The 25856-nt window shown below is 37.0% G+C and overlaps 1 protein-coding gene and 2 pseudogenes across 1 annotated transcript; all 3 read left to right on the top strand.

Annotated features, from left to right (window-relative positions):
- The window catches only part of LOC127092025 (putative pentatricopeptide repeat-containing protein At4g17915), a 111270-nt pseudogene extending 92846 nt beyond the window's left edge, over positions 1-18424 (top strand).
- Positions 4411-5866, top strand: LOC127094927 (putative pentatricopeptide repeat-containing protein At4g17915; annotated as a pseudogene).
- LOC127094926 (zinc finger BED domain-containing protein RICESLEEPER 2-like) lies at positions 8739-24260 on the top strand. The gene is made up of 9 exons (XM_051033684.1): positions 8739-8938; positions 9094-9106; positions 9452-9509; positions 9602-9757; positions 10059-10072; positions 10164-10239; positions 10327-10333; positions 18279-20104; positions 24196-24260. Exons 1-9 carry the CDS (start codon positions 8739-8741, stop codon positions 24258-24260), a joined length of 2415 nt encoding a protein of 804 aa, XP_050889641.1.
- Positions 24261-25856: the final 1596 nt, after the last annotated feature.

Here is a 25856-nt window from a genome sequence, read left to right as displayed (position 1 = left end):
TTCTGACCTTGTTATTCTTCCAATATTGTTGGATTTACTGATGTCGGATGCGATATTCTTGACATTGACCTTAGATCTTACATCCATCCTTTTCATAAGTCTGTTGAACTGTCTTCCCAGCATTGCTACCTCATTTTCCAGATCTTCATCAATCTCTTGACCACCTTCCTCATCTTTCCCTTCAGTGTTTGACATGAAGGCTATGCTTTTGGCTTTCTTTTCAGATCCATCACATATTCCCATCTCAAATGTTTGGAGGGATCCAATTAGCTCATCAACTCTCATATTTGAGATGTCTTGAGATTCTTCTATGGCTGTCACCTTCATAACAAATCTCTTAGGGAGTGACCTGAGTATTTTCCTTACTAGCTTTTCAACTGACATCTTCTCTCCCAGAGCTCCAGAGGCATTGGCAATTTCAAGGATATTCATGTGAAATTCATGAATATTTTCATCTTCTTTCATCCTTAAATTTTCAAACTTGGTAGTGAGCAGCTGCAATCTAGACATCTTCACCCTAAAGGTGCCTTCATGAGTGGTCTTGAGAATGTCCCAAACATCTTTAGCCACCTCACAGTTGTTTACTAATCTGAAGATATTCTTGTCTACTCCATTGAATATTGCATTCAATGCTTTAGAATTTCCAAGGGCTAGATCATCCTCCTCCTTGGACCATTGTTCTTCAGGTTTCTTATCAGTTGTGGCTTCTCCTTCCTTAGTAACTACTGGATGTTCCCAGCCTATTAACACAACCTTCCAAGCCTTATTATCAAGAGATTTTATGAAGGCTACCATTCGAGGTTTCCAATAGTCATAGTTAGATCCATCCCAAATTGGTGGCCTGTGCACAGATCCTCCATCTCTCTCCATGGTACCAGAAAGTATTGTCCCTAGATCTCACCCAAAACCAGAGCAGGATGTCTGCTCTGATACCAATTGAAATTCTGGTATCTGATATGAGATGTCGAAGGTAATGTCACGACACTAATATCTGAGTAAAACAAACAAGATAAAGATAAAGAATAATAATTCAAGAGACACAAGCAATTGTTAACCCACTTCGGTGCAACTCACCTACGTCTGGGGGCTACCAAGCCAGGAAGGAAATCCACTAAATAGAATCAATTCAAAGACTCTCAGTACACTCCATAAGTTACAGTACTTTTCACCTAATCTCTACCCGTATGATTTCTACCTTAGAACTCTTAGATATGAGAACCCACTCACTCCCCCTCAATCACACCTGTGATATTAAACAACAATTACTTATGAAAAGAAGACACTCTTCAAAGACACACACTTGATCTTACTTAGCAGCTTAAATCAAGTAGACACACACTTGATCTTACTTAACAACTTCAATCAAGTAGACACACACTTGATCTTACTTAACAGCTTCAATCAAGTAGACACACACTCATGCTTAAAAGCTTAGAGTGACAAATTACAACTCACAAATCAGACCAATTCAATCATCTATGGATGAATTGAATGGCTTACAAGTCACACGACCACACAAGACACAAACCCTTATTCTCTCTCAATATTTCGCTATGTATTGGTTGTGTATCAAATCAGGTTTTCCATGTCCTATTTATAGAAGCATTCAGCTGGGCTTGGACATCTTGAAACCCTAAAACTATTTTCCATTCAAATCTTCTCATGACAGCTGATTAGATCTCTTTGGAAAATAAGTAAATTAGGTTGTAATTAATGATTAAATGCGTGTGTAAATCAGATCTTCAATCATACATAGATTGCCATTAAAAGCGCAATCACATAACACATAACATTCACCCTGAATGTCCTGTGTACAGATGTCATGACATCGGGTCTGACATCCTGGAACAATCCTGCAAAATTCCATTTTAAATATCCAACAGGTACATAATATCAGATGTTATGACATCGTGTATAACATCCTGAAACAATCCTGCATAATTCCATTTTTAAACTCCAGCAGGTACAAGATATCTTATGTTAAGACATCACATGCAACATCTTGTGAACACTCTTTATTTTACCAAAATTGATGCCAACACTTAGAACCAACAGAAGGTATGTAGAACATATATTGCTTGAAGTAGAAAAAAAGGTTTTTTGAAATAGTTCACAAATACATATTTTAAAAATAACAGAACCATAAATCATCCATAAAAGTTAAGATTTGGATGAAAAAATGGTAACTTTTCTGGCATGCCGTTGATTTTGTATACATATGATTGCATTGGTGTTTCTTTATACTTTTTAATAAATTGGGAAGATGGTGATGGTTCATGGAGATGACAAGGGATTAGTTATGCCTCCTGATGCACCATTAGTTCAAGTCAATGTGATTCTTGTGCCTTACAAAGATGCTGATACCCAAGGAATCCTTGATGCATGTCTGCAACTGTGAATGCGTTGTTAGAAGTAGGAATTCATGCTGAGTCAAATTCTAGAGATGACTATTCTCTTGGATGAACATATTCTTAGTTAGAAATGAAAGGTGTTCCTTTAAGGATTGAAATCGGGCCAAAGGAAGAAGTTGAGCTTGATGAATTTGCTCTTGTATATGTCTCTGATCACAAACTTAACAATCTTTCTGATGACAAAACATACAAGTGCTTTGACACTTTAGGTTAGTGGCTGATATATTTTATATATTATATTAGGCACATCAAAAAAATGGGATGAAAAATTCTTCTACAACGCTTGGAAAAAACAGGTGTGGATAGAAATTGGGAAAGAGAGAAAAAAAAACAAAGACAATTTCTAATTTGAACTCTTCTTGAATATGGAATGATATAAATCATTTCATGTTGTTCTTAAATCATTGTTAGTTTCTTTTTCTCCAGAGAGATTTTCAATTTTCATGGCTATTATCTCTTTTGAGTCTTTTTCAGGTATTTGTTGACTTTAAAGTCTTCCCTTTGTTTGTCATACTCATGTATTATGCTATCATACAAATAATGAAGATGAAATGGGAGTCTTAATAATGAAGATGAATTCAACTGGCTCTCATTATCACATGGATCTGAAGGACCCGATGACAACACCTTGAAATCTGACTTCAATGAAGTTCATAAATCTGATTGTTTTTATCTTTGTTGACAAATCTAATCTATTTATTTATTTGTTTACTTGGTTGTTGTTTTGACAAATCTATTTTGATTGTTTACTTTGTTTACATGTTTGAAAATGTTACTAATTTGTTATATATTTACACTTGGATCAATGATTCTCCGATAGCCAACTATTTTTCACTATTTGATTTGTAAAAAAAAAATCAAGTTTTATGCTAATATGTTCTATAAAATGATTTATATACAAACGACATTTATTGGAATATTATATATGTCATATATTTTACATTATGTATTGAACCTAACATGCAATAATCCTTCCAATATGATCGTGTATATGATTTAAGTACAAATAACATGGAATGTAATTTAAGTAATATAAAATTTAAAATAGCATGAGACACAACCAATTAGATATAGACAAAAAAAATCATATGTGAATATTGCTCTCAATGATGAAAAGTTTGAAATCTTGATTATTATGTATTATAACATTCATTTTCACTATCAAGATAACTTGTTGTTATTTAATAAATTTTGACCTATCATTCATTTGTATTTGTCTTTAATGTTAAAAATGTGATTAAAATATTTTATTAAGTGAACACAACACAACTAATTAGATTCAGATAAAAAAATCATATATAAATAGAGATTAATTAGTATGCACTGTCAGTGTAAAAAAATTTACCCTGTCAATTCATCACCGTCACCCGTTTGCATTATTTTATATATTTTTAAAATAAAAATCAAACATATTTCAATATCCAATACCTGACATTAAATGACGGTGTAAAATCCTTTTACACCGTCAATGTATTTCAATTAAAACCATATAAATATTATTCTCAATTAAATATTTAAATACAATTATGGGGTATAAAAAATTTAAACCCGGATTTTTAACTGGTTTAATATGAAAATCAAGAAAAATAGCATCAATTTGAAAAAAAGTGTCAATAGAGTGAATGGATGATTAAATTGTGTATTGAATTAGTAATACCTTGAACAAATTTATGAATGTCAAAATTCTAATCAAACACTTTTATACACATTGCTACTCAATTGGTCCATCCAAAAAATAAATAAATCACATTTTAGATAAAATATAAATTAAGAGAGGGTTTTCGGTACATTTATAAACCTCTGAAAGTATCTCCCGTCTCACATTCACACACTTTTCCGTCCCACACCGTCTCCAACGACCACATTTCCTCACCATTTCCGGTAAGATAACAATTCCGCTAACGGTTGGACCGGCCGGTCTGACCCGTATTCAATTTCACAACTAACCGTTCTCTTCAACCTACAACAACTCGTTTCAGTAAAACCCAAATACCTCTGTCTGTCATCACAATAAGCTGCTCAATTTTCAATCTCGTGTTACTCACCTTTTCTTCTCAACTCTTCTTTCTTCCCTCAATCATTACAAATCATGGTTACTCGATTATCAACAAAATTCATGAACATTTGCATATCCTCAATGTGCAAATCGAAGCAATTACTAAAAGCCGAAGTCTTTTTAATAGACGCCATTAAACTAGGAGTACTCCCTGATACTGTTACATACAACACGTTAGTCGATGCTTATTGTCGTTTTGTCAGCATCGATGCAAGTTACACTGTTCTCAATAGAATGAAAGAAGCAGGGATTAACTGTTTCTTATAATTCATTGATGTCAGGTGCTGTTAGAAAATGTTTATTATCGAAATCCCTCCAACTGTTCGACGAAATGCTTCAATCAGGAATACACCCGGATGTCTGGAGTTATAATATTTTAATTCATTGTTTGTTTAGGCTTGGTAGACCGGACGAAGGGTATCGTGTTTTCAAGGATATAGTCGAGCGCGCTGAAATGTATCCTACGATGGCGACATATAATGTTATGATTAACGGGCTGTGCAAACACGGGTATGTTCATAATGCTCTTATGTTGTTTAGGAACTTGCAGCGTCACGGGTTTGTTCCTTATGTGTTGACTTATAATGCGATGCTTAATGGGTTATGTAAGGCTAGGAGGTTGGCGGATGCGAGGAGGGTGTTACGTGAGTTTTGTGATTATGGTTATGAACCGAATGCAATTACTTATACCACGGTTATGAAGTGTTGTTTTCGGTGCGGGAGGTTGGAGCAAGGGTTGGAGATTTTGTCGGAGATGAGGAGGAAAGGTTATACGTTTGATGGATTTGCTTATTGTACTGTGGTTGCTGCGTTGGTGAAGACCGGAAGGATTGAAGAAGTGGATGAGATTGCTGGGAAGATGACGAGTAATGGTTTGGTGCCTGATCTTGCTTCATATAATACGATGATAAACCTTTTCTGTAGGCAAGGTAAGTTCGATGAGGCGTTGAAGTTGGTGGATGAGATAGAGAAACAAGGACTGAAATGTGATCAGTATACGCACACGATTATAATCCATGGATTGTGTAAGATTGGCAATTTCGTTGGTGCCGAGAAGCATTTGGATTACATGAAGTCATTGGGTTTTGGTTTTAATTTGGTGGCATTTAACTGCATGCTTGATTGTTTGGGTAAAGCTGGTCATATTGATCAAGCAGTGAAAGTTTTTGATAGTATGGAGGTTAAAGATTCTTTCACTTATACTATCTTGGTGCATAACCTTTGCAGGGCAAAGAAGTTCCATTTTGCTTCCAAGCTTTTGGTTGCTTGTTTGAAATCTGGTTTTCAGATCTTAAGGGCTACTCAAAGAGCTGTTATTAATGGCCTCTGTACCGCTGGTTTTGTCAATGAAGCCAGGAAAGTTAAGTCGAAAATCCGGACGGCTCAATTGATGCGTTGATTTGATTATATGGCAGCTGCAGTGTTGAACTTTGGAGGTTTGCATTGATTATTGGAACAATGTTAGGCTTACAAAAGAATGACACTCTGATTCTGATACATTAATCCGGTTATTTGATCGCGGTAACCATCATTCAAAGGGAGAATGTTATCATTATGCAACAAGGTGTTTGGTAATTTACTGATAAACTAGGCCAACTGCTATAACTTTTATGATTTTTGCTTGGTTTTACTGGATAAATACCTTTTTGTTGTATTTGCTTGGCAATGTTGACTAATGAAGTTCTCATGAAGAATGAAAATTAACACAGGTGCACACAAATGTACAAAATTTGAGAAATGACAAATTTGAGTGTATTTAGGTGCATTTTCTCCCTCCCTATTTTAGGAAGGTAGATCTATGAACTTTTACAACATATCAGGAACTATTTTCTGACCATGAGAAGATATTCAAGTGTTTTACCCTAGGTGAGCCATTTCGATTTTGATTTACTTTAACAAAAAACGTTTTTGCCAATGATTTTTTATTTAAGTATCTTGGATGATGCATTATTTTTTATTATGAAATCTTTGGTCATTGTGTAGTTTCAGGTCAGTGTGGTTCCTGAGGAGTTCTAGGAAGAGAAATGTTGATGGGTGCAAGTGGAGGGACCTTTTGCATGGTTCAGAATATGTTCTCCCGTTTGAATATAAAGGTGGAGACTGGATGCTTGTAGGGATGTACCATGGGAGTAAGTTGTTTTGAAATTCTATGTGTTTTTTGCATTTTTTTCTTCTTCTAATTATACTTTGTCAAGTAATAGTAACTATATTTGGTTTAGCAACTGTGTAGTCTAAAGAAAGTAATAATCATAATTAATGTGTAAAACACTGAATATGTTTCCATTTGCCTGGAGTCTGTAAATTTCAAAATTAATAGATTGTTGTAGGTTATATTGATCACTAGCTTTACGCATTGTTGAGTCCAGAGCCTAGACACGTGGGGATTATGGTAATGTATGTAGAGTGAGTCCTGGTTCAAGATATATGATAGTCTGCTTCTTAATTCTCAAGATCGATCCATATTTCTGGTTTGAGTTATTTTCTACCTAAATCAATTTGCAAATTCAAACCAACTCTATCATATGCATTTCTATGTATATTGTTGGTTTGAGTCTCTCAAGTTTACTTCTTGATCCAAAATATGTTTGTACTTTAACAAATTAATTGCTTGTGTTTCTTTCTTGAACAACTATACCTTGTGATTAATGATAGCTTTTTTTCATGCCAAACATCATTGGTACTGATACTATTTTTATTTTTCAATTACTACTGAAAGTCCATGAGTTCTTGTTTTAATAATGATTCCTGAAATTTGATTGGCAAGGATAAGCACCAATCTTACTCGGTTCTATTCAAATTATTATGATAAAAGGTAACATATTTTATTCATCTAATTAAGAGAGAGGGGGTTAGTAAATAGGAAGATTTAATAATGCAAATGGCTGCACTTGTAATTTTAATGAAACTACAGCTACGTGCATCTTTCACGTGCAATTTGAAGAGGGGTTAATGGTACAATCATGAAAGAGCAACTAATGGGTGCATAACATAACATATTGGAAATGCAAATTATGCTTTTTTGACAGATGGAAATACAAAGTAATTAACCGGCTACTTGCGTGGAAAGTATCAAGAAAGTTTTGCCGATTTAGAAAGCAAAGTTATTCAGAAATTATATAGTTCAACATGCACTACACTTAGGTTTCTTACTCTCTTTTCAAACCAGCTTCAGAACTTTCGTGCAAATTCAACATATTTAAAATTGTGAATTAATTAAAGTGTATTTTGAATTTTGAATTTTTTTAATGTTGTTATTTTTCTATCTTGAGTGTAATGATATATCTGGTACTGAGGTGTTTGCTGCAAGGATCATGTTGGGATGGATTAATTAGTTTGAGTTAGGACAGAATGGTGAGTATTGCAGATGATGATCTGCCTCATAACAAAATGGCCATGCGAGGAGGAAGATTAGGGGTATTATGATTGAGTTAGGATAGGGGCCTTTGCAGGGAGGGTGCATGTGCATGTTCCTCTAAGAATCTTCAGTGCTTATTTTTTGTTTTGTTTTAATCTATTCATGTCCTTTTTCTTTTTCCCATCTTAAAGTGATTAAAAGTGTTATTTTCGTGTTCTATAAGGAGTCAATTTCCATTTTTTTATTATAGAAATTCAACTTCCGATTGAAGTGTTAAAATTTTATGTATTCTATAGACTGTTCAATAGTATCAGACTAAAAGAATTTGATCATGGTCGTGATTTTGTTGCTTAACTAGATTTCAAGTCTAATTTATGGGCTAGTTTATTTAGGCATTTAGTGTTGATGCAAATTCTGGTCTCTGTTCGAACCAAGTAAACAGACTGAAGGAATGGCATAATGAGATTTTCTTTCATCTGGTATGCATGTTCTTCACTAAACTGCAATCCGTCTTTTCTATGTGCAGGGTGTTCATTGATACATGCATAAGGGCTGAAAATCATGAAGGGTTCTGATGCCATTGGCTTAGGTATGTATTCTCAGTGATGATTTCTTTGGCAGTCACTACAGTTCATATGAAATGTTAGAAATATGGTCTAGTTAATTACAAGTGTAGCAATGAACTAAACTTGATTCATTCATCTTGTTCATGCATTTTAAGATTCATAAGTTTTTTTGAATGCATGTGTCTGACTCGTAGCTACAACTGATCTCAAACGCTCCAGAGACGACGGGAAGATCCAAGGAAACAAAACCAGCGGCAACGAAGCTCAAAACGAACCGATCTCCGCTTCCCACAATTCCTCGTTAATTATCCAAATTGAGGCCAAATGAAGCTTGAACCCTAGGCTACGGAATGACGAATTTAGACGGAAGCGAAAACAAAAACGACGTCCCTCATGTTAGGCCCCCGATCAATCGCACCAACGACTACACGATCGTGATGAAAACAAGGCGAAATAGTGAGGAATTCCTACCCGCGGAATGGAGAAATATTCCGGAATTTGTTGGAATCAAAAACGGCAATGTTGATCAAGAATGTCGAAGCTTCTTCAGGTACGAATCCTCCAAATCCTTGCCCCTTTCCTTGTGCCCTTCTTTCAATATGGATCATCTTCTTCTTCTTTCTTCTTAGAGTTGTTTGTGTGTATGAACATTTGAGGGTGAGGTGGCGGTTGAAGAATTGTTGCAGGTTTTGTTCTTGTTAGCAGGAGTGTATTGAAGGTAGTAAGGGTTATCGGTTTGATGTCGGTCCTTGAAAAATGGTTGGGGGAAGATGATGCAGGGTCGGAGATGATGTAGGGTACGTTGGGTTGGTTGAAAAAAGAGAGATTGGAGGGTGAAGTTGTTGAGAAGTTTGGAAAGTTTTCTGGATTGGTTCGAGAGGTTCTTGTTGAGGTTCTCAGGCGATTGAAAAATAGAAGTTAGAGGAAGTGAATCCTGTTGAATCTTGAAGGGTGATTCAAGAAGTTCTTGGTTTTGGGGTGAGGGTTAGAAGCGATTCAAGAAGGATGATGAAGTGTAGTGGATTTGAATTGAGAAAAAAAACCGTTTTTCTTTTGAGAGCAGTTAAGGGAGTTAGGAAAAATTCTCTCTGTTACTGGGTTTGATCACCGTTCTGTTACCGGTTGGTGTCGGTTAGAAAAGGTGGTTAGGATTCGGTTACGGCGTTGTGTTATGTGAAGCTTTCTTGAGTTGGTTATCGTCTTTTTTCTGCAGGTCGCAAGTTATGTGAGGTTTTGTTGACGGTTGGGAGTTTCGATTATTTGGTTAGCGGGTGGTTGAAAAAAGTTCTTGGTTCTGTTTGTCAGTTAGAAGAACGGTTCAGAATTGGTGGAGGGTGGTTTTTGTTTTGTGTGGAGGTTTGGGGTGAAGGTGATGGAGTTCGATGAGGATTGTTCTCAGTTGTGGATTGTAGGTTGCAGGGTGAGGTTAAGCGTTTGAGGAAAATTGTGGAAAAAGGTTTGAGTTAGTTATGTGGAGCCTTTTTCTTCTGTTGAGAGTTGGTTATTTGTAGGTTGGAGAGAGTCATGAGGGATTCTGTTATGAAGTGGTTATTAACCGTGGGCAGTTATGGCAGTTGGAAATTCAGTTCAGATTCTTTTGTGAGTTATTTGGTTAAGTTCAATAAGTATATGAATTTCTGCTGAGCTTTTTGTTGATGTTATTTTTTTAGGGTGGGATATTTCGGTTGGAAGTTAATCAAGGCTGCTAGCGTTTGGTTATTCGGTTGGAGAAATTTTCTTTGAAGGTTTTCTTATGGTTTTATTGAATTATGCAGGTTCTGTTTATGAGAGAGTTGGAAGCATGTTCCGGTTCAGCATTGAGGTGGGAAGTTGTTATGGATTACGATGTTGGTTAGTAGTTGTTGAAATGAAATGCTTAGGTTTGTTGTTCTGTTATGATTTTCATTTTGGATGTGTGATGTTAAATAAATGTTGCAGCTTTGATGTAAGGACTACTGGCTTTCTTCTACATGCAATGTGATGTTGGATATGCTATGGGTTGCTTCTGATGATGGTTAGCTTTACCATTGCTTGACTAATTATTGTGGCTTGGTTGGCTTATTCAGTTCTGGTTTTTTGCAGGGTTTGAAAGTTAGTCGTGAAGGAGGTTAGAAAATCCTCAGTTTTAAAGGTGTTGTATTGTTATGTCGGGTCGTTCTGCAGGGCCTTTCGCGAAAGTTATTGAAGAATTTCTGTTAAAGAATCTGAAAATTCCGGGTCTGAGTTGAAAACGGTTACCGTTCTTTTTCGTTGATCCGAGGGTTGGAAGGGTTGCTGGTTCTGTTAAGGGATTCGGTATTGCAGGTTGGGTCCAGTTCTGTTAAAGCGGTTGGAATTTTGTTTTTGCTCAGCTCATTGACAGTTGGATTCTGTTGAGGTTGGTTAAAGAGTTCTGGTTACGGTTTGGCCAATGTGATTGTAATTTTGTAGTTATTGAATGTACTGGTGTATGTAATTTTGAATACAAATATTAGTTAGTTAGGTGATGTACAAAACTTGCTTATGGATAGAATATGGCTCATATTTTTCAAGATTTGCTTTTGTTTTTGATGGGCTAGGACACTTGTTAGATAAATTACTGGGATGATGTTCCTTTGGCCGGCGATGTAATCAATAATACGCACAACAGGAAATGAATCAAGTCCGTAATAAGCACATACTTTTGCCTATGTATTCCAATTAAGCATATGTGAGATGAAATCTTTGTAATTTTGTTGTAGCTTGGAATTGGAGTATATAAACTGGAAATGTAATAGTTAAGTTGGAATTGAAATGCAATGTTGGTTAAAAATGATTGGAACTGTGTAATTTTAAATGACAATTGGTTTATGGTTTGAAATTGGTTTGAATGAACTTTTTAGGTGTATGGTTTATGTATGGAGTTCGAGCTTTGGAAATTAGTTTCAAATGTTTGTAATTGGATTTTGGTTGTGATCATATGATGTAAAAATGAAATTGGGATTTTGGAACTTGGAATTGCATTAAATTGAAATTGTAATGGGATTTTGGACTTTTGAATAATTTGGGTTGACTTTGGTCAAAGTTGACCAAAAAGTCAATTGTTGACCAATGTCAACATTTGGTCAATATTTCCATTTTATTAATTTCTCATGTAGTGAATATTCCTAGCAATATAGATGACTATTTGAATGAATTTGGTTTGGTTTTTTGAATTCGATTTGATATGGACATGGACTAATGGAAGATAATGAATGAACCATATTAACATGAACCAATGGATACCAATTATGAATGAGCCATGGACCTAGCAAGGGCCGAAATGGGCAATGATTATGACATGACCAAAGACCCATGGATCAAACACCAATTGCATGAAGTGGATTTATGATCTATGACCAGATGAAAACAAACCATGAATGGACCATGCACTTGGGATGACTAGATGAAATGGGCCCAAGAAAGGCATTGTCAATCCATGGGCTAGGCATGACGAGATGATCAGGTGAAGTGTTGTGAAATGGATGAAAATGGTGGGACCAAGAACTTATGATCAATGGCAAGAGAACAACATGAATGGTCATGCACAAAAGGTTATTAAATGAACCTTGACCAAGCAAAAGAATCAAACCACAAAGGAATGATCTGATGAAATTAGGGTTAGGAAGCCACCCACAAGGGCATGGGAAATTATTTAGCAATGTGAAAACCATGATCAAGTGAGGATCCCAAATTAGGGTTTTGCTTCACCAAGAAGCCACAGTTGAATCACCAATGTTGAGCACAAAACACAAGTTTCAAGAGCTGCCTCCACTTATGGTTTGATTGATTGAGTCACCTTTAGTTGCAGAGAAACCTTAGCTTCCACTAAATGCAAGCACAAAGCTAGGAATACAAGATACATGTCCTCTTGTATTGGACCATGGTTATGTAGATGATATGAATGATATGAAGACATGCATATGACTGGGATTAGTGATCTAGATGAACTTTGTGAAAGGTAGGGTGAATTTTGGGGTATGACAGTTGCCCCTATTTAATCTTCTCAAACCTGAATGTATGGATAGTAACAATCTCCGGACATTCAAGGTAGGAGAGGATTAAATACTAAAATATCGGAAAATTTGCCCACCAAGAACAAATGAAATGTGAAGATAGGTCACGAAGAAATTCTTCACTGAGATATAGGATGAACAAACTAGCTTTTGTGCAGGGCAGCTGTTGGGGATTTAAGTGTTATCTGGTCGATGGTGTGTGAAAGGTTAGAGGTGAATGAAATATGCATGATGCTGATGTAATACGATGGACTCTCCCTTTTTTTCAACAAGCTCTCTGTCTCTTTTTTTTACAGGTTTTTCTTTTTCCTCTTTTTTTTCGAAACTCTTTGGCAATCATTGAGAAAAATTTTCGTCGGGGAGAAATGGGTGAAAGATTTTTATTTTTTTTGAAAATAGTTTTCCAGGTGGAACCTGTACTTTATTTATTTTTTATTTATGACTGGGAAGAAAGGAAGGGAGGCCAAACACCATTCGTCTTTATTGGGGGATGGGTTCCGAAGTTAACTTTATCAGAGAGAGAAGGAAATCGTAAAGGGCGGGACTCCGAAGTTAACCTTATTGGAAAGAGAAGAAAGGGGTCCTGAAGTTAACCTTATCAGGAAGAGTAAGAAGGGGTCCCGAAGTTAACCTTATCGGGAAGAGAAGAAAAGGGTAAAGGGCAGGGCTCAGAAGTTAACCTTATCGGAATGAGAAGAAAGGGGTCCTGAGTTAACTTTATCAGGGAGAGAAGAAATGGATCCCGAAGTTAACCTTATCGGAGAGAGAAGAAAAGTATCTCGAAGTTAACCTTATCGGGGAGAGAAGAGAAGTATCTTGAAGTTAACCTTATCAGGAGGGCAAGAAACGGATCCCGAAGTTAACCTTATCGGGAAGAGAAGGAATGAATCATGAAGTTAACCTTATCAGGAAGAGAAAGGATGAAAACGGGATTCCGAATTTAACCTTATCGGAAAGGGAAGAAAACGGTCCTGAAGTTAACCTTATCAGGAAGAGAAGAAATGGCAACATCGCCGGGGAGATATTCCAAAGTTAACCTTATTGGAAATGGAGAAGGAGAACAGGGGGGGGGGGGGTCCCGAAGTTAACCTTATCAGGAAGAGAAGACACGAAAAAGGGGGGGTTCCAAATTTAACCTTATCGGAAAGAGAAGAAAAGGATCCTGAAGTTAACCTTATAAGGAAGTCAAGAAGTGGAGAAGAGGTTTCCAAAGTTAACCTTATCGGAAGGAGAAGAAAAGGGTCATGAAGTTAACCTTATCAGGAAGAGAAGATATGGAAAAGGGTTTTCGAAGTTAACCTTATCAGAAAGAGCAAGAATGGATCTTGAAGTTAACCTTATCAGGAAGAGAAGGGATGGGAATGGGATTCCGAATTTAACCTTATCGGAAAGGGAAGAAAATGGTCCTGAAGTTAACCTTATCAGGAAGAGAAGAAATGGCGACATTGCTGGGGAAACATTCCAAAGTTAACCTTATTGGAACTAGAGAAGAAAAATAGGGGGGTCCCAAAGTTAACCTTATCGGGAAGAGAAGACACGAAAAAGGGGTTCCGAAGTTAACCTTATTGGAAAGAGAAGAAATGAATCCCGAAGTTAACCTTATCAGGAAGAGGAGAAAGAGGATACGGATTTCCGAAGTTAACCTTATGGGAAAGAGAAGAAAGGGGTCCTGAATTTAACCTTACCAGGAAGAGAATGGGTGAAAACATGTTTCCGAAGTTAACCTTATCAGAAAGAGAATGAGTGGATCCTGAAGTTAACCTTATCAGGAAGACAAGAGGGTTTCTAAAGTTAACCTTATCGGAAGGGAAGAAATGAACCCTGAAGTTCACCTTATCAGGAAGAGAAGAAATGGACCCTGAAGTTGGCCTTATCAGGAAGAGAAGAAATGAAAACAGGTTTCTGAAGTTAGCCTTATCGGAAAGAGAAGAAAAGGGTCCTGAAGTTAACCTTATCAGGAAGAGAAGAAATGGAAAGGGGTTTCCAAAGTTAACCTTATCGGAAAGAGAAGAAATGGGCCCCGAAGTTAACCTTATCGAGGAGAGAAGGGTAATATCCTGAAGTTAACCTTATCAGGAAGAGAAGGGTAATATCCTGAAGTTAACCTTATCAGGAAGAGAAGAAATAGACCCCGAAGTTAACCTTATCAGGAAGAGAAGAAGGTTTCCGAAGTTAACCTTATCGAAAAGGGAAGAAATGGGTCCTGAAGTTAACCTTATCAGGAAGAGAAGAAATGGACCCTGAAGTTGACCTTATCAGGAAGAGAAGAAATAGACCCTGAAGTTAACCTTATCAGGAAGAGAAGAAGGTTTCCGAAGTTAACCGTATCGGAAAGGGAAGAAACGGGTCCTGAAGTTAACCTTATCAGGAAGAGAAGAAATGGACCCTGAAGTTGACCTTATCAGGAAGAGAAGAAATAGACCCTGAAGTTAACCTTATCAGGAAGAGAAGAAATGGACCCTGAAGTTGACCTTATCAGGAAGAGAAGAAGCGAATCCCGAAGTTGACCTTATCAGGAAGAGAATAAATGAACCCTGAAGTTGACGTTATCAGGAAGAGAAGAAGCGAATCCCGAAGTTGACCTTATCAGGAAGAGAAGAAATGAACCCTGAAGTTGACCTTATCAGGAAGAGAAGAAGCGAATCCCGAAGTTGACCTTATCAGGAAGAGAAGAAATGAACCCTGAAGTTGACCTTATCAGGAAGAGAATAAGCGAATCCCGAAGTTGACCTTATCAGGAAGAGAAGAAATGAATCCTGAAGTTAACCTTATCAGGAAGAGAAGAAACGGATCCCGAAGTTAACATCATCAAAACCTGCATCGTGAAACAAAGATTGTCTGGTGTATCTTCTACCAAATCCCTACCCTAACCCTTTCTTCTCAAACCCTTCAACTTGCAACTCAGAATTTATTTTAAGTTGCATTGGTAGGTGAATTTTTTATATCTACTTTTCTTTTCCTTTCAATTCCATTATTAATTTATTTTACTTTTTTATCCCTCTAGATCTGGTGTTCACGAAATTCATCTATAATTGGCTTGTTTATTTTGTTTGAGAGGTTTATAGGTTAAGCTTAATGTGATTAGGAGCACATAAATTGTTTGGGAAATTAACAAAGTGATTTACAGTTTCTTTCTTTGCTGTGAAATTGAATTCAAGGAGATGATGTACTGGGCTGCTTTTACACAATTTAGTCATTGTTGTTGTTCTGTTGTTGTTTTTATCCTTTTTTGTGGATTTAATTGAAATCAAATGTAAATTATGTAAACTGTTAGAAAAAAACCAGTTATAGAAACTTGCATTCATCTTTTTGGTATGAAAATGTGGTTCAAATAAGTTGATGCTTCTGTTTTTACATGGGAAACTGAAGTATAAAGAAACTGTGTGCTAAGGATGAAATAAGTGCTTACTGAACAAATCTTGCTTTTTTATTAACTTAGGATGAAATTTGTAGCGTAAAAGCTCTTTGAGTAGTCATTGATAGGCAATTTTGTTTCATTACAGCGGAGGCTGTGGCAGGATCAGCAGCATAGCTTGGTAGAAGTCTGTCTTGTGTATGTGTACAGAGAAGAGATAGTGATGCTTCTAGCTTTTTTGATTTAACTCTAGCCCAGGTACGTTCTATAATTACTGAAGCTTCTTTTAATTGATGTTGAGTATTTCTGGTAACTTTTATGCACGATGCATCTTCCAGCAAAAACTAAAAGAACATTAATTTAGATAATGTGATATGGTGCGAGAATGCTTCAACTTTTTTAAAACAATTTCTAGTGTAGAAGATACACTTCCATTTCCTAAAACTACACCGGCCAGATACGTCAACGCTGAAATTCGAAAGAATTATTTTGTCGTCAAACAAGAATCGAGATATAGATCAGCTTCCGCGAATAATAATGGATAAATACTGATATGAACCATCAAATCTGTTAGGAAAAAGGTTTCAAAGCTGACCACCATTTCGTTCTTTGACTTGTTTGTTACAAACATTGTTTATTTGATTAGACAATCGTGTTCAGCAATGATATGGATAAATACTGATATGAACCATCAAATCTGTTAGGAAAAAGGGACAGTTTGAGTGTTGCCATCTAGATAAGCTCCTACTAATTATGATAGACTTTTATGTCGTCAAATAATGTCTGCTTTGAAGTTGTTTCTGGTGGTATTTTGAACTGGTGCTTTGTGTTTTTCTGAAGCAGACACTGACCAAGAAAGTTAGGCTCAATTGCATTTAGTTTGATGGTGATATTGATTTTGATATTCCATTGGCTTCATAATTATCATTAATATCTTGTTAAAAATTGAGATTAGTTATCATTAGATACTATTTTTTTAGTATCTTAAACTTTATGCTTATTCCACATTTTTTGAGGGATGAGGGTGTAAATCTCAGAATTTGCTGGATATATCACGTAATGTGGTTACATCGTCGGGTTTGCTTTTGATTTATGTCTGCATTGCAGTTACTTCTTTTTTTAGTTTAGTTTAGTAACTTTGCTGTAGATGATTAGTACTGCGTAAGTGTTGTTTTGTACTTGTAACATTAGGTGTTTTTTTTTCTAAAACTTAGTCATGGAGTTACTTTTCTCATTATATTGTACGGAAGTATCACATCTAATATGTAGTGGTTCATAAAAAGATTCTATAGTGAAAGAAGGATCATTTGGCAATTTCATTACCCCAGACATTTCTGGATGGAATCCTTAGCATCATACTTTTATGCTAACTTTAGATTTCATGATGAAGACTTAAGAAATGGTAATTATAAGATTAGGTGCTGAAGGAACTTATTTCTATTCATTAGTACTAACGCTTCATATTTCACACGTCATCCTGGCAAAACATAGCAATTACATACCTCTAGATGTATCAACCAACTATTTGATCCTGAACCGTATCCGCGATGGAAGTGGTAAGCCGGTAAAGATCCATCCAGACAAACTACAAGAGAGAATACAAATCAATCACATTGAGCAATTAACTAACAGCTTTTGTCTTTACAGCTGTGAACTGCATGATTCTAAATAGTGAAAGGGCCCATATCAGAAATAAGTCAGCTATATAATCTTGATTTTGTGATGAATGGTTGTGAGAAATGCGGCGAGGTTTTGAAAATTGAGGGGATTCTCTGAGAGTTGCTGAGAGAGATTGAGAGTGGAGTGTTTGATTTGTGCTGTAATTTTTTCCGTGAATTGTGACTGGATGAAGAGTGATGAACAATGATTGGACCCTTATTCTATTGCGAAACTCACATGAAGTTCATCCTGAAATTCACTTATCAGTTAGAAATTCAATAGTTTGTTAGAGTTTATATGTTAGTTGGAAATTAGTTTAAAAGTTAGTGATTTTAGATTTCAGTTATTACTTAGAATGTTTTCAGTTTAATCTCAGTTATCAGGTGAAGATGAGTTGTGCCACCTTTGTTATTGAAAAGAAATGTTTAGTTGGGAAAAAGTCAATTTTTGTGAAAAATGCTCAGACTGTTAGTTTGTTACTGCTGAATGATATGCTTGGATTGAAATCATGCTATGGCTGCAACATTCTGTTTTTGCCTATTGCTAGTTATTAGTTAATTGTTGTTCTGTTAATTGGAAATGCATTGCCATGTTGGATGAAACTTTGTTATGCAGTCAAATCTATTAGAAGTTTGTGTAAATTAAATTTATATTAGGCTCTGATTCAATTAAATGAAAATTATGAAATGTTGTTATTCTAATTGTTCTAAATAGTGAAAGGGCCCATATCAGAAATAAGTCAGCTGTAGAATCTTGTGAAAAAGTAATGCATCATACATACCAATTGAATAAGGAAATGTCATATTCATATCAGATTTTTTATTGTGTTTTTTTATCATAATTTGTTTTCCTATTTTTAACAGAATCAAGATGACTAATGTTGGTACAACTTATGCAACATCCGAGAATACAGTTTCAACCCCTCCACCTACAATCTCTAATGAAATGCCACCTCCTCACACTAAGAAGCGAAGGAATCGTTCAGAGGTTTGGAAGCATTTCATTGTATTGTCGGAAGAAGAACAAAAAGCTTCGTGCAAATACTGTGACACGAAAATTAAGTATAATAATGGAACTAGTTCCATGCATGCTCATGTATCGAGATGCCTTGTTTACAAGAGGCAAAGGACATTATCTTCTACGACAAGTGTTGAAGAACATGTTGGCTCTCCTTTAATTGTCAAGTTTGACCAGGAAGCCATTAGAAGAGCAATGGTTAAGATGTTCATAAACATGGAGATTCCTTTTCGGAAGGTTGAACATGAGTCTTTTCATGAATTTATGAGTCTCGCATCACCAAGATTTCAGATTTGTTCACGCACAACACTAGCGCGTGATGTCTTGAAACTATGGGATAGTGAAAGAATGATTTTGAAAAGTTTTCTCTCTCTGAATTGTCGAAGAGTTTGTCTCACTACTGATATGTGGACTTCTTCTTGTCAAAAGTTGAGTTATATGTGTGTGACAGCCCATTTCATTGACAATAATTGGCACTTACATAAGAAGATTTTAACTTATTGTCAAGTCACAAGTCATACAGGGGATGCTATTTGTGCAACAATGGAGATGTGCTTGAACAGTTGGGGGTTAAACCGTGTGCTTAGTTTGACAGTTGATAATGCTTCATCTAATGATGTTGGGGTTGAGCGTCTCAAGAGAAGGCTTTTGTCTAGGAATAGTTTAGTTATGAGTGGAAATCATTTTCATATGTGGTGTTGTGCGCATATATTGAATTTAGTTGTGAAAGAAGGTTTGAAAGACATTGATGGCTCTATTGGTAGAATCCGTCATGCTGTGTGGTATGTTAGATTTTCTCCTGCGAGGCTTGCTAAATTCAAGGCATGTATTGATGAGGAAAGCATGGATTATAAAGGTTTAGTTTGGCTAGATGTTGAGACTCGTTGGAACTCAACATACTTGATGTTAGTATCCGCATCAAAACATGAGAGGACCTTTGAAGAATTAAGTTTTCGAGATAAAAAGTATGTGAATGAGTTGACAAAGAAGGGGAAAGGTGTTCCGACAGAAGAAGATTGGAAGCATATTAACTTAATCATCCCATTCTTGAAGTTATTTTATGATGCTACCTTACATATATCGGGGTCATCTTATTTGACAAGCAATATTTATATGTTTGAGATCCTGGGTATTGGAAAGAGCATTGTGGATATGTGTGCGTCTGAAGATGAGCATCTATGTTCAGTAGCTCAAAAAATGAAGAAGAAATATGATAAATATTGGGGAAATCATGAGAAGCTTAACATGTTGTTGTTGATTGCTCTAGTATTCGACCCTAGGCGCAAGATTAGATTGGCCGATTGGATGGTAAGGCGATATTATAATAAGGATGATGCTGACGCCTTGAAAGCAAATTTAGAGTCTAGCTTGAAATCTATTTATGAGGAATATCGTGTTGGATTTATGTCTCCTCAAGGTAATTCAGATGAGTTGCAAGTTTTTGGTGGTGTTAGTGATCCTTATGGAACTGCCGAGTTCTATATTTCAGAAGGGTGTGACAATGCGGATAATGAGTTAACTACTTATCTTGGAGAGAAGTTAGAGCATAACATGGAGATAAATGTTCTAGAGTGGTGGAAAGTGAACTCTGGCCGATATCCCATCCTTTCAAACATTGCAAGAGACATGCTGAATATACCTATAAGCACAGTGGCTTCTGAATCTGCATTCAGTACAGGAGAAAGGGTGCTTGATCCATATCGCAGCTCATTAACACCTACAACAGTCGAAGCGTTGATATGTGTCGCATCACGCAAAAAACCGGCGGGAAAACAAAGAAACAACAGAGCCGCCACCGTGCGTTATTTATCCCAAAAGAGGGAAAGGAAACGCTCAGAGTAAACCTGGAAAAGAACATGGTCTCGCGACCAAAGAAGATGGGTTCGGGAGTCGGTTATGCGAAGGGAAGGTATTAGCACCCCTACGCATCCGTAGTACTCTACGGGATCCACGCACAAAAGAAAGGAAAATTGGTTGCTAAACACTGCTCAAATACTCACACACACTGGCTGAAAGAAACGCAAGAAACTGACTGAAACTGACTCGGCAGGATGTCGCATCCTGGGCCTACTTAGTCTATCAGGCATAGACATCAGAGTCGAAGTAGTTCGGACTGGGGAAACGACACATGCTCGCTAGGACATCGCATCCTATGCATACGTATCTTCTCGGACGAGAGAAGAATCAGAGCATTCGTAGCTCGGCTGACACGCACACAGACAAACAAGACACAGGCAAACGTGGAGCCCGAATGCCAATCACTGGACTTACATCAGCATCCGAACCAAACACACGCACACTGGAACCCAAATGCCACTCGATGGACTTACATCAGCTTCCAAGCACACAACAGCACAACAAGTTAATAGGGAGTCGGGGACTCAGCCTATAACTGTCAAACACACACAAAAAAGAAAAAGGGCGCCCGGAGAGATCAGCTCAATCTCCTGCCTACATACTTCATCTGGTATGAAGATCATGGCGATGTAGTTCCCCTACAGAGGGATAAAGGACTAGCCTAACCAGATAACAGAGGGAGACACAACTAGGGAGACTACGACTCGAGCCTAGATGTTATCATGCAAATCATCCCTAAGTTAAGGTTTCTAGCTAACTGGCACAGAGAGCCAGCCTATCCTAGACATGACTTGCACAGGAGGCAAGCCACACACACACTTAACTTGCACAGGAAGCAAGCCAAGCAAAACCTAACTTGCACAGGAAGCAAGTCTAAACTAATCCTAACTTGCACAGGAAGCAAGTCAAACAATCCTAACTTGCACAGGAAGCAAGTCAAACAATCCTAACTTGCACAGGAAGCAAGTCAAACAATCCTACAAGCACAGATAGCACACACTATACACAAGCAAGTGGCTCAAACAAGGGTTAGGTTTTAGTCGAGGGGTCATATCAACCTCAACAAACAAACCTCTGGAACTGGGTGAATGTTGCTCTTAACCTTGCCATTGAGGGGCTAAGGTGAAGCAGATGAAAGGTGAGTGAAGATGAGACTTCACAGCTCTTATCCCTGGCCTGGGAGAGCTTAAGACAAGAATGTGTGGGTTCAGAAAGTGGGAACCCTTCTACACATTTAAAACTGACTCAACTGTACAATTGTACAAGATCTTGGGTTTGTATCCGCAATGCATCAACACAGTGGTGTGAGCAAAGCAGATGACACACTGAATAGTGGGGGATAGATTGCATATCCCTACCTTCCACCAATTGCCTCTTCACTTAGGAGGACTTTGACTCTATGCAAGGACAAAATTAAACATCCACAAACATTGCCTCTTAAGGAGGACTTCAGACAGTTGCCTGGCCAAGTAACAAGCCAGGTCTTCCAGACTACATGAAGAAAAAGAGACATACCTCAATGCAAATTGCTTATACAAGCAAAGCAAAGCAAAAGTTCGCAAGGAACTAAAAGCAACTAAAGTACCTGAAATCAGTCAAGCACAGTTAGTATACAAGTCAGAGTTAAATCAAAATGAAACAGACATCAACCAGTCAACACAAGCAAGTGAATGTGCAAGGCACAAAGCTTAAGGCATGTGAGCCAAGCCACCTACAAAACAAACAAGTTAGACAATGATATTTAATCAAGCTCAATCAAAAAGAATTGGTCTCATTGGTCATTTGTTGGTCAACCTGAAAACACAAGCTCAAAAGTGAGTACCAGGACCACTAGGACAAGCCTAGGGTCAAAAGAGAATGAAAAAGTCAAAACAGCAAGCAATGCCCAATCAAAATCAAGTTCAAACATTTAAGAAACACAACCAATTGGGTTCACATTCATATCAACCATCATCATCATTTCATCAACAATTTAGGTCAAAACGTGGCATTTAGAAGCTCATAGAAGTCAACAGCAAGACTTAACTCAAAAGTCAACTCAAACATTTCTAAAAATCACCAAATAAATCATGATCAATCCTAACACATAGCATGGTAAGCATGTCAAATTTCATCTCATTTGGACAAGTGGAAGGCAGTCAATGAAAATCAGAAAGTCAAAGCACATTTGAACATGCTCAATGAAGTCAACCAAACATGCATCAACTTAGAAAAATCATAAATCAGAGATGGAGTATGATAAATGAATGGGACTAAAACCATGGCAAAGATGAGGATGTCTAGTTATCTCATGTAAAATTTCATGTCCATCCAATAAAGTATGAGAATTTCACAAATGAAATGGGAACAAGTGTCACAAAAAGTCAACATATGACCAACCAGGGGAGAAAATCTCAAACAATTAGGAAATGCCTCAAATAATTCTAAGAAAATTCACATGTAAACTAGACATACAAGAGTAGGTTCATGCAAAAAATCAGATCAATTGGATGTCAAGAAGCATGGTAATTAAAATCATGAAGTTGGACATCAATGGTGTGACACAAATTGTCACACCCTAATTCAAAAAATCATAACTCACAAACCACAAATGATAAATTCACAAACTCTACACCAAAATCACCATGAGTGTGTCTAGTTTAAGCACAAACAATTTGGGAACCATTGGATACATCCTCATCATTTCACAATTGATTTGGCAAAGTGTATAATATTTGCATACATGTCACAAACCCTAGTGCCAAACAAAAACCAATGATCACAAAATTCTAGAAAAATCATGATAAAAAAGTAGAGGTCATGAGGAAGACAATGCAAAAAACCCCATTCAAATTGGATTAAAATTGGACAAGTTATGATTTTTGGAAGATTGGATATCAAAGTGAAATTAAAATGGAAAAGAAACAACTTAAATCAATAGGACACATGCCCCGAGTGGCAAACTTGTAATTATTTGTGCCACTTATTGAAGCACAGTCGTTTTGGGCAAGCAAACGAAATAATTTCATTGGCCAGGCTTATGCAACGTGAAACAGAAGAAAATCTGGAAAAATGCATTTTGAAAGCTAGGGTTTCACTGTAGCAGCATCTTCCCCAAATCGAATTTCACAAACTTTTTCAGAAATCAAGATTGAGTACACCCAAATGATCAGCAAGCAATGACAAACATGAATCCATCAAGTATTGACATCAAATCAAGCTCACGAAAGAGAAATCAATGAAAACATTTTCAAGCATCAAACTTCATTTCATCACATCTTCATAATAACTCAACCATTTTCAAAACTAAAGCCATCACTAAACTCAGCATTGAAAGATCTTTTGAAAGCATGTAATAGATTCAAGAATAATGGAACTTGAAAATTTACCAAATCAGCAAAGCAATGGTGATACAGTTGGTATTTGGTGACTTTGACTCCAAACAGGTACACTTTAAGCTTTCAAATGATGAGTGTGAAGTTGGCTTGGCTCAGTAACCCTTGCAATGGCTTGAAATTGGAACTGTCATGGATGATGCTGTGCCAAAGCCAATGCTGCTAGATGCTGCTACAGGTGGAAAATGATGATTGCCATGAGCTTAGAAAGGTGTTTGGATGATGAAAATAACAATGCCAAGCTCAGTTCTTTGGAAGTTCTTTACTGGTTTTTGAAATGGCCAAAAGATGAAGCTTGAGAGAGTGAAAGAACCATGGTTTCTGCTGGTTTGTGGCTGCCTCTAGTGTCTTCCAAATGATGAATGAATGGTGAAAAAGCAATGGCCAGGTTTTGTTCTCTTTGAGTTCTTTGACAGAAAAATGGAAAAATGCCAAGATGTGTTTTTTGAGAGAATGAGAGCCAAGGGTTTTCTGTTGGTTTTTTGGCTGCCTCCAGTGGCTTGTGTCTGCTCTTAGCCTTTGTCCTTGACAGAAAATGATGATGAAAGTCTGCTGTCTTGTGGTCCTGCATCAAAAGCCATGAAAATGTGGATGTAGCTATTGAAACATGTACTTTCTTCCCAATTCCAAGCAAGTTGGCATGGCCTTTTCCTGTTGGTTTTAGGCTGCTACTGAGGTTTCAAAATGACAGCAAATGATCTTTTAATTTTCTGTTTTAAGAGTACAAAGCATGGTATGGTGGATAGTATGGATAGATATGGTGAAAGTGTCCTTTTGTCCAAATTTCAAGCAAGTTAAAGAATGGCCATATGTACTGCATAATTGAGCTTGCAAACACATTTAAATGACATTTCTGAGCTATTTCAATTGGCCAAATGGTAGAAAAATGATTATATCAAAAAGTCAACCCTTGGTCAAACTTGCATTTAAATGAGATAAGTCAAAAAATTCCATTTTGATTGGTGAAGTTTTGGCTCATGAAATTTATATTTTTGGAAAGAGGGGATCAAATGTGACTTGTAGGAAAAAACCCCACCAAAATTGGCCAAACGGCTTGAGAGATATGGCCTTTTGAAGTTCAAGAATTTCTGAAATCGATTCGATCATAACTTGCCAACCATACATGGGAATTGAGAGTTCTTGGACTTTTTGGAAATGGGAGAACAAGATCTTCAACTTTCATGTTGGGAAAAAATTCATTTGAAGCTTGTATCATGATGTAAGTTTGAGGATCAAGACTTTCCATTTTTGGTAAGTTTCAGTTACAGGTCCAGTTTCCGTTTTTGGAAACTTTTGATCTGGCTTCAAATTCTTCCATGGTGGTGTTTGACATGATATATGAGGACTATATGGACATGAATGAGACCTCTCAAACCAATTTCCATCATCAAATTACTGATTAAATGAACAGTTGACCAACAGTTGACTTTTCTAGGGTTTTGGATGACTGAACCTCTTCTGATGAATTCCAAACCCTAATTCCTTGAGAACTTGACTTCAAATGATGTCCCAAGACATATGAACTCTTGATTAATGAGCATGGTGCCCAAATTCCACAAGAATGGCCACCATCCACTGCTTTGACTGACTGTTGACTGTCTAGGGTTTTTTGCCTGACTGTGCATGAACTGATGACTTCTGAACACCCAATCTTTGACCAAAACACTTCAAATGGATCCCCCAGTCATGTGAACATGTTGGACCAACCCTAGGGCCTTGGCTCCTTGAGAAATGCACTTGCTTGCTTGGTTGACTGATCTCCTGATCAGTTTGACCTAATTCCTTGATTGGCTTGCACTTGAGGCAAAAGAGGCAATGCAATCCTATGCAATGGGCCATGATATGCTATGTCCTAATATGAAAATGTATGTACAATGATAGGTGCAAATTTGAGGTGCTACAGCTGCCCCTATTCAATCAGCTGGGAACCCGAACGGATGATAGCAATGGCTGTCAGACTTTCAGGGTAAACAGGGATTGAATACAAAAGAACCGTAGAAATTGCACAATACCGGGATCCACCAATGGAAACGTCCACTGGGATTTGATATTTATTACTGGGTACATTATTATTTTTTTGGTTTTTGTTTTCAAAGGGTACAGCCACATCCAGACATCACAACGATGATGAATGGGAAAAGAAGTCACAACTAGATGCCAACGGACAACTAGGAAAAACTCAACGTTTACCAA

The sequence above is a fragment of the Lathyrus oleraceus genome, chromosome 6 (assembly GCF_024323335.1).
Source record: "Lathyrus oleraceus cultivar Zhongwan6 chromosome 6, CAAS_Psat_ZW6_1.0, whole genome shotgun sequence".
In the NCBI taxonomy this organism is placed as follows: Eukaryota; Viridiplantae; Streptophyta; class Magnoliopsida; order Fabales; family Fabaceae; genus Lathyrus; species Lathyrus oleraceus.
This window is presented reverse-complemented; position numbering and strand designations above follow the sequence as displayed.

Coding starts and splice junctions, on each gene's coding strand:
- LOC127094926 (XM_051033684.1), top strand. CDS start 8,739: ATGACGAATTTAGACGGAAGCGAAAACAAAAACGACGTCCCTCATGTT. Junction 9,510..9,601: donor TGATCACCGTTCTGTTACCG/GTTGGTGTCGGT, acceptor TTTTTTCTGCAG/GTCGCAAGTTATGTGAGGTT. Junction 20,105..24,195: donor GGCTTCTGAATCTGCATTCA/GTACAGGAGAAA, acceptor TGTCCTTGACAG/AAAATGATGATGAAAGTCTG.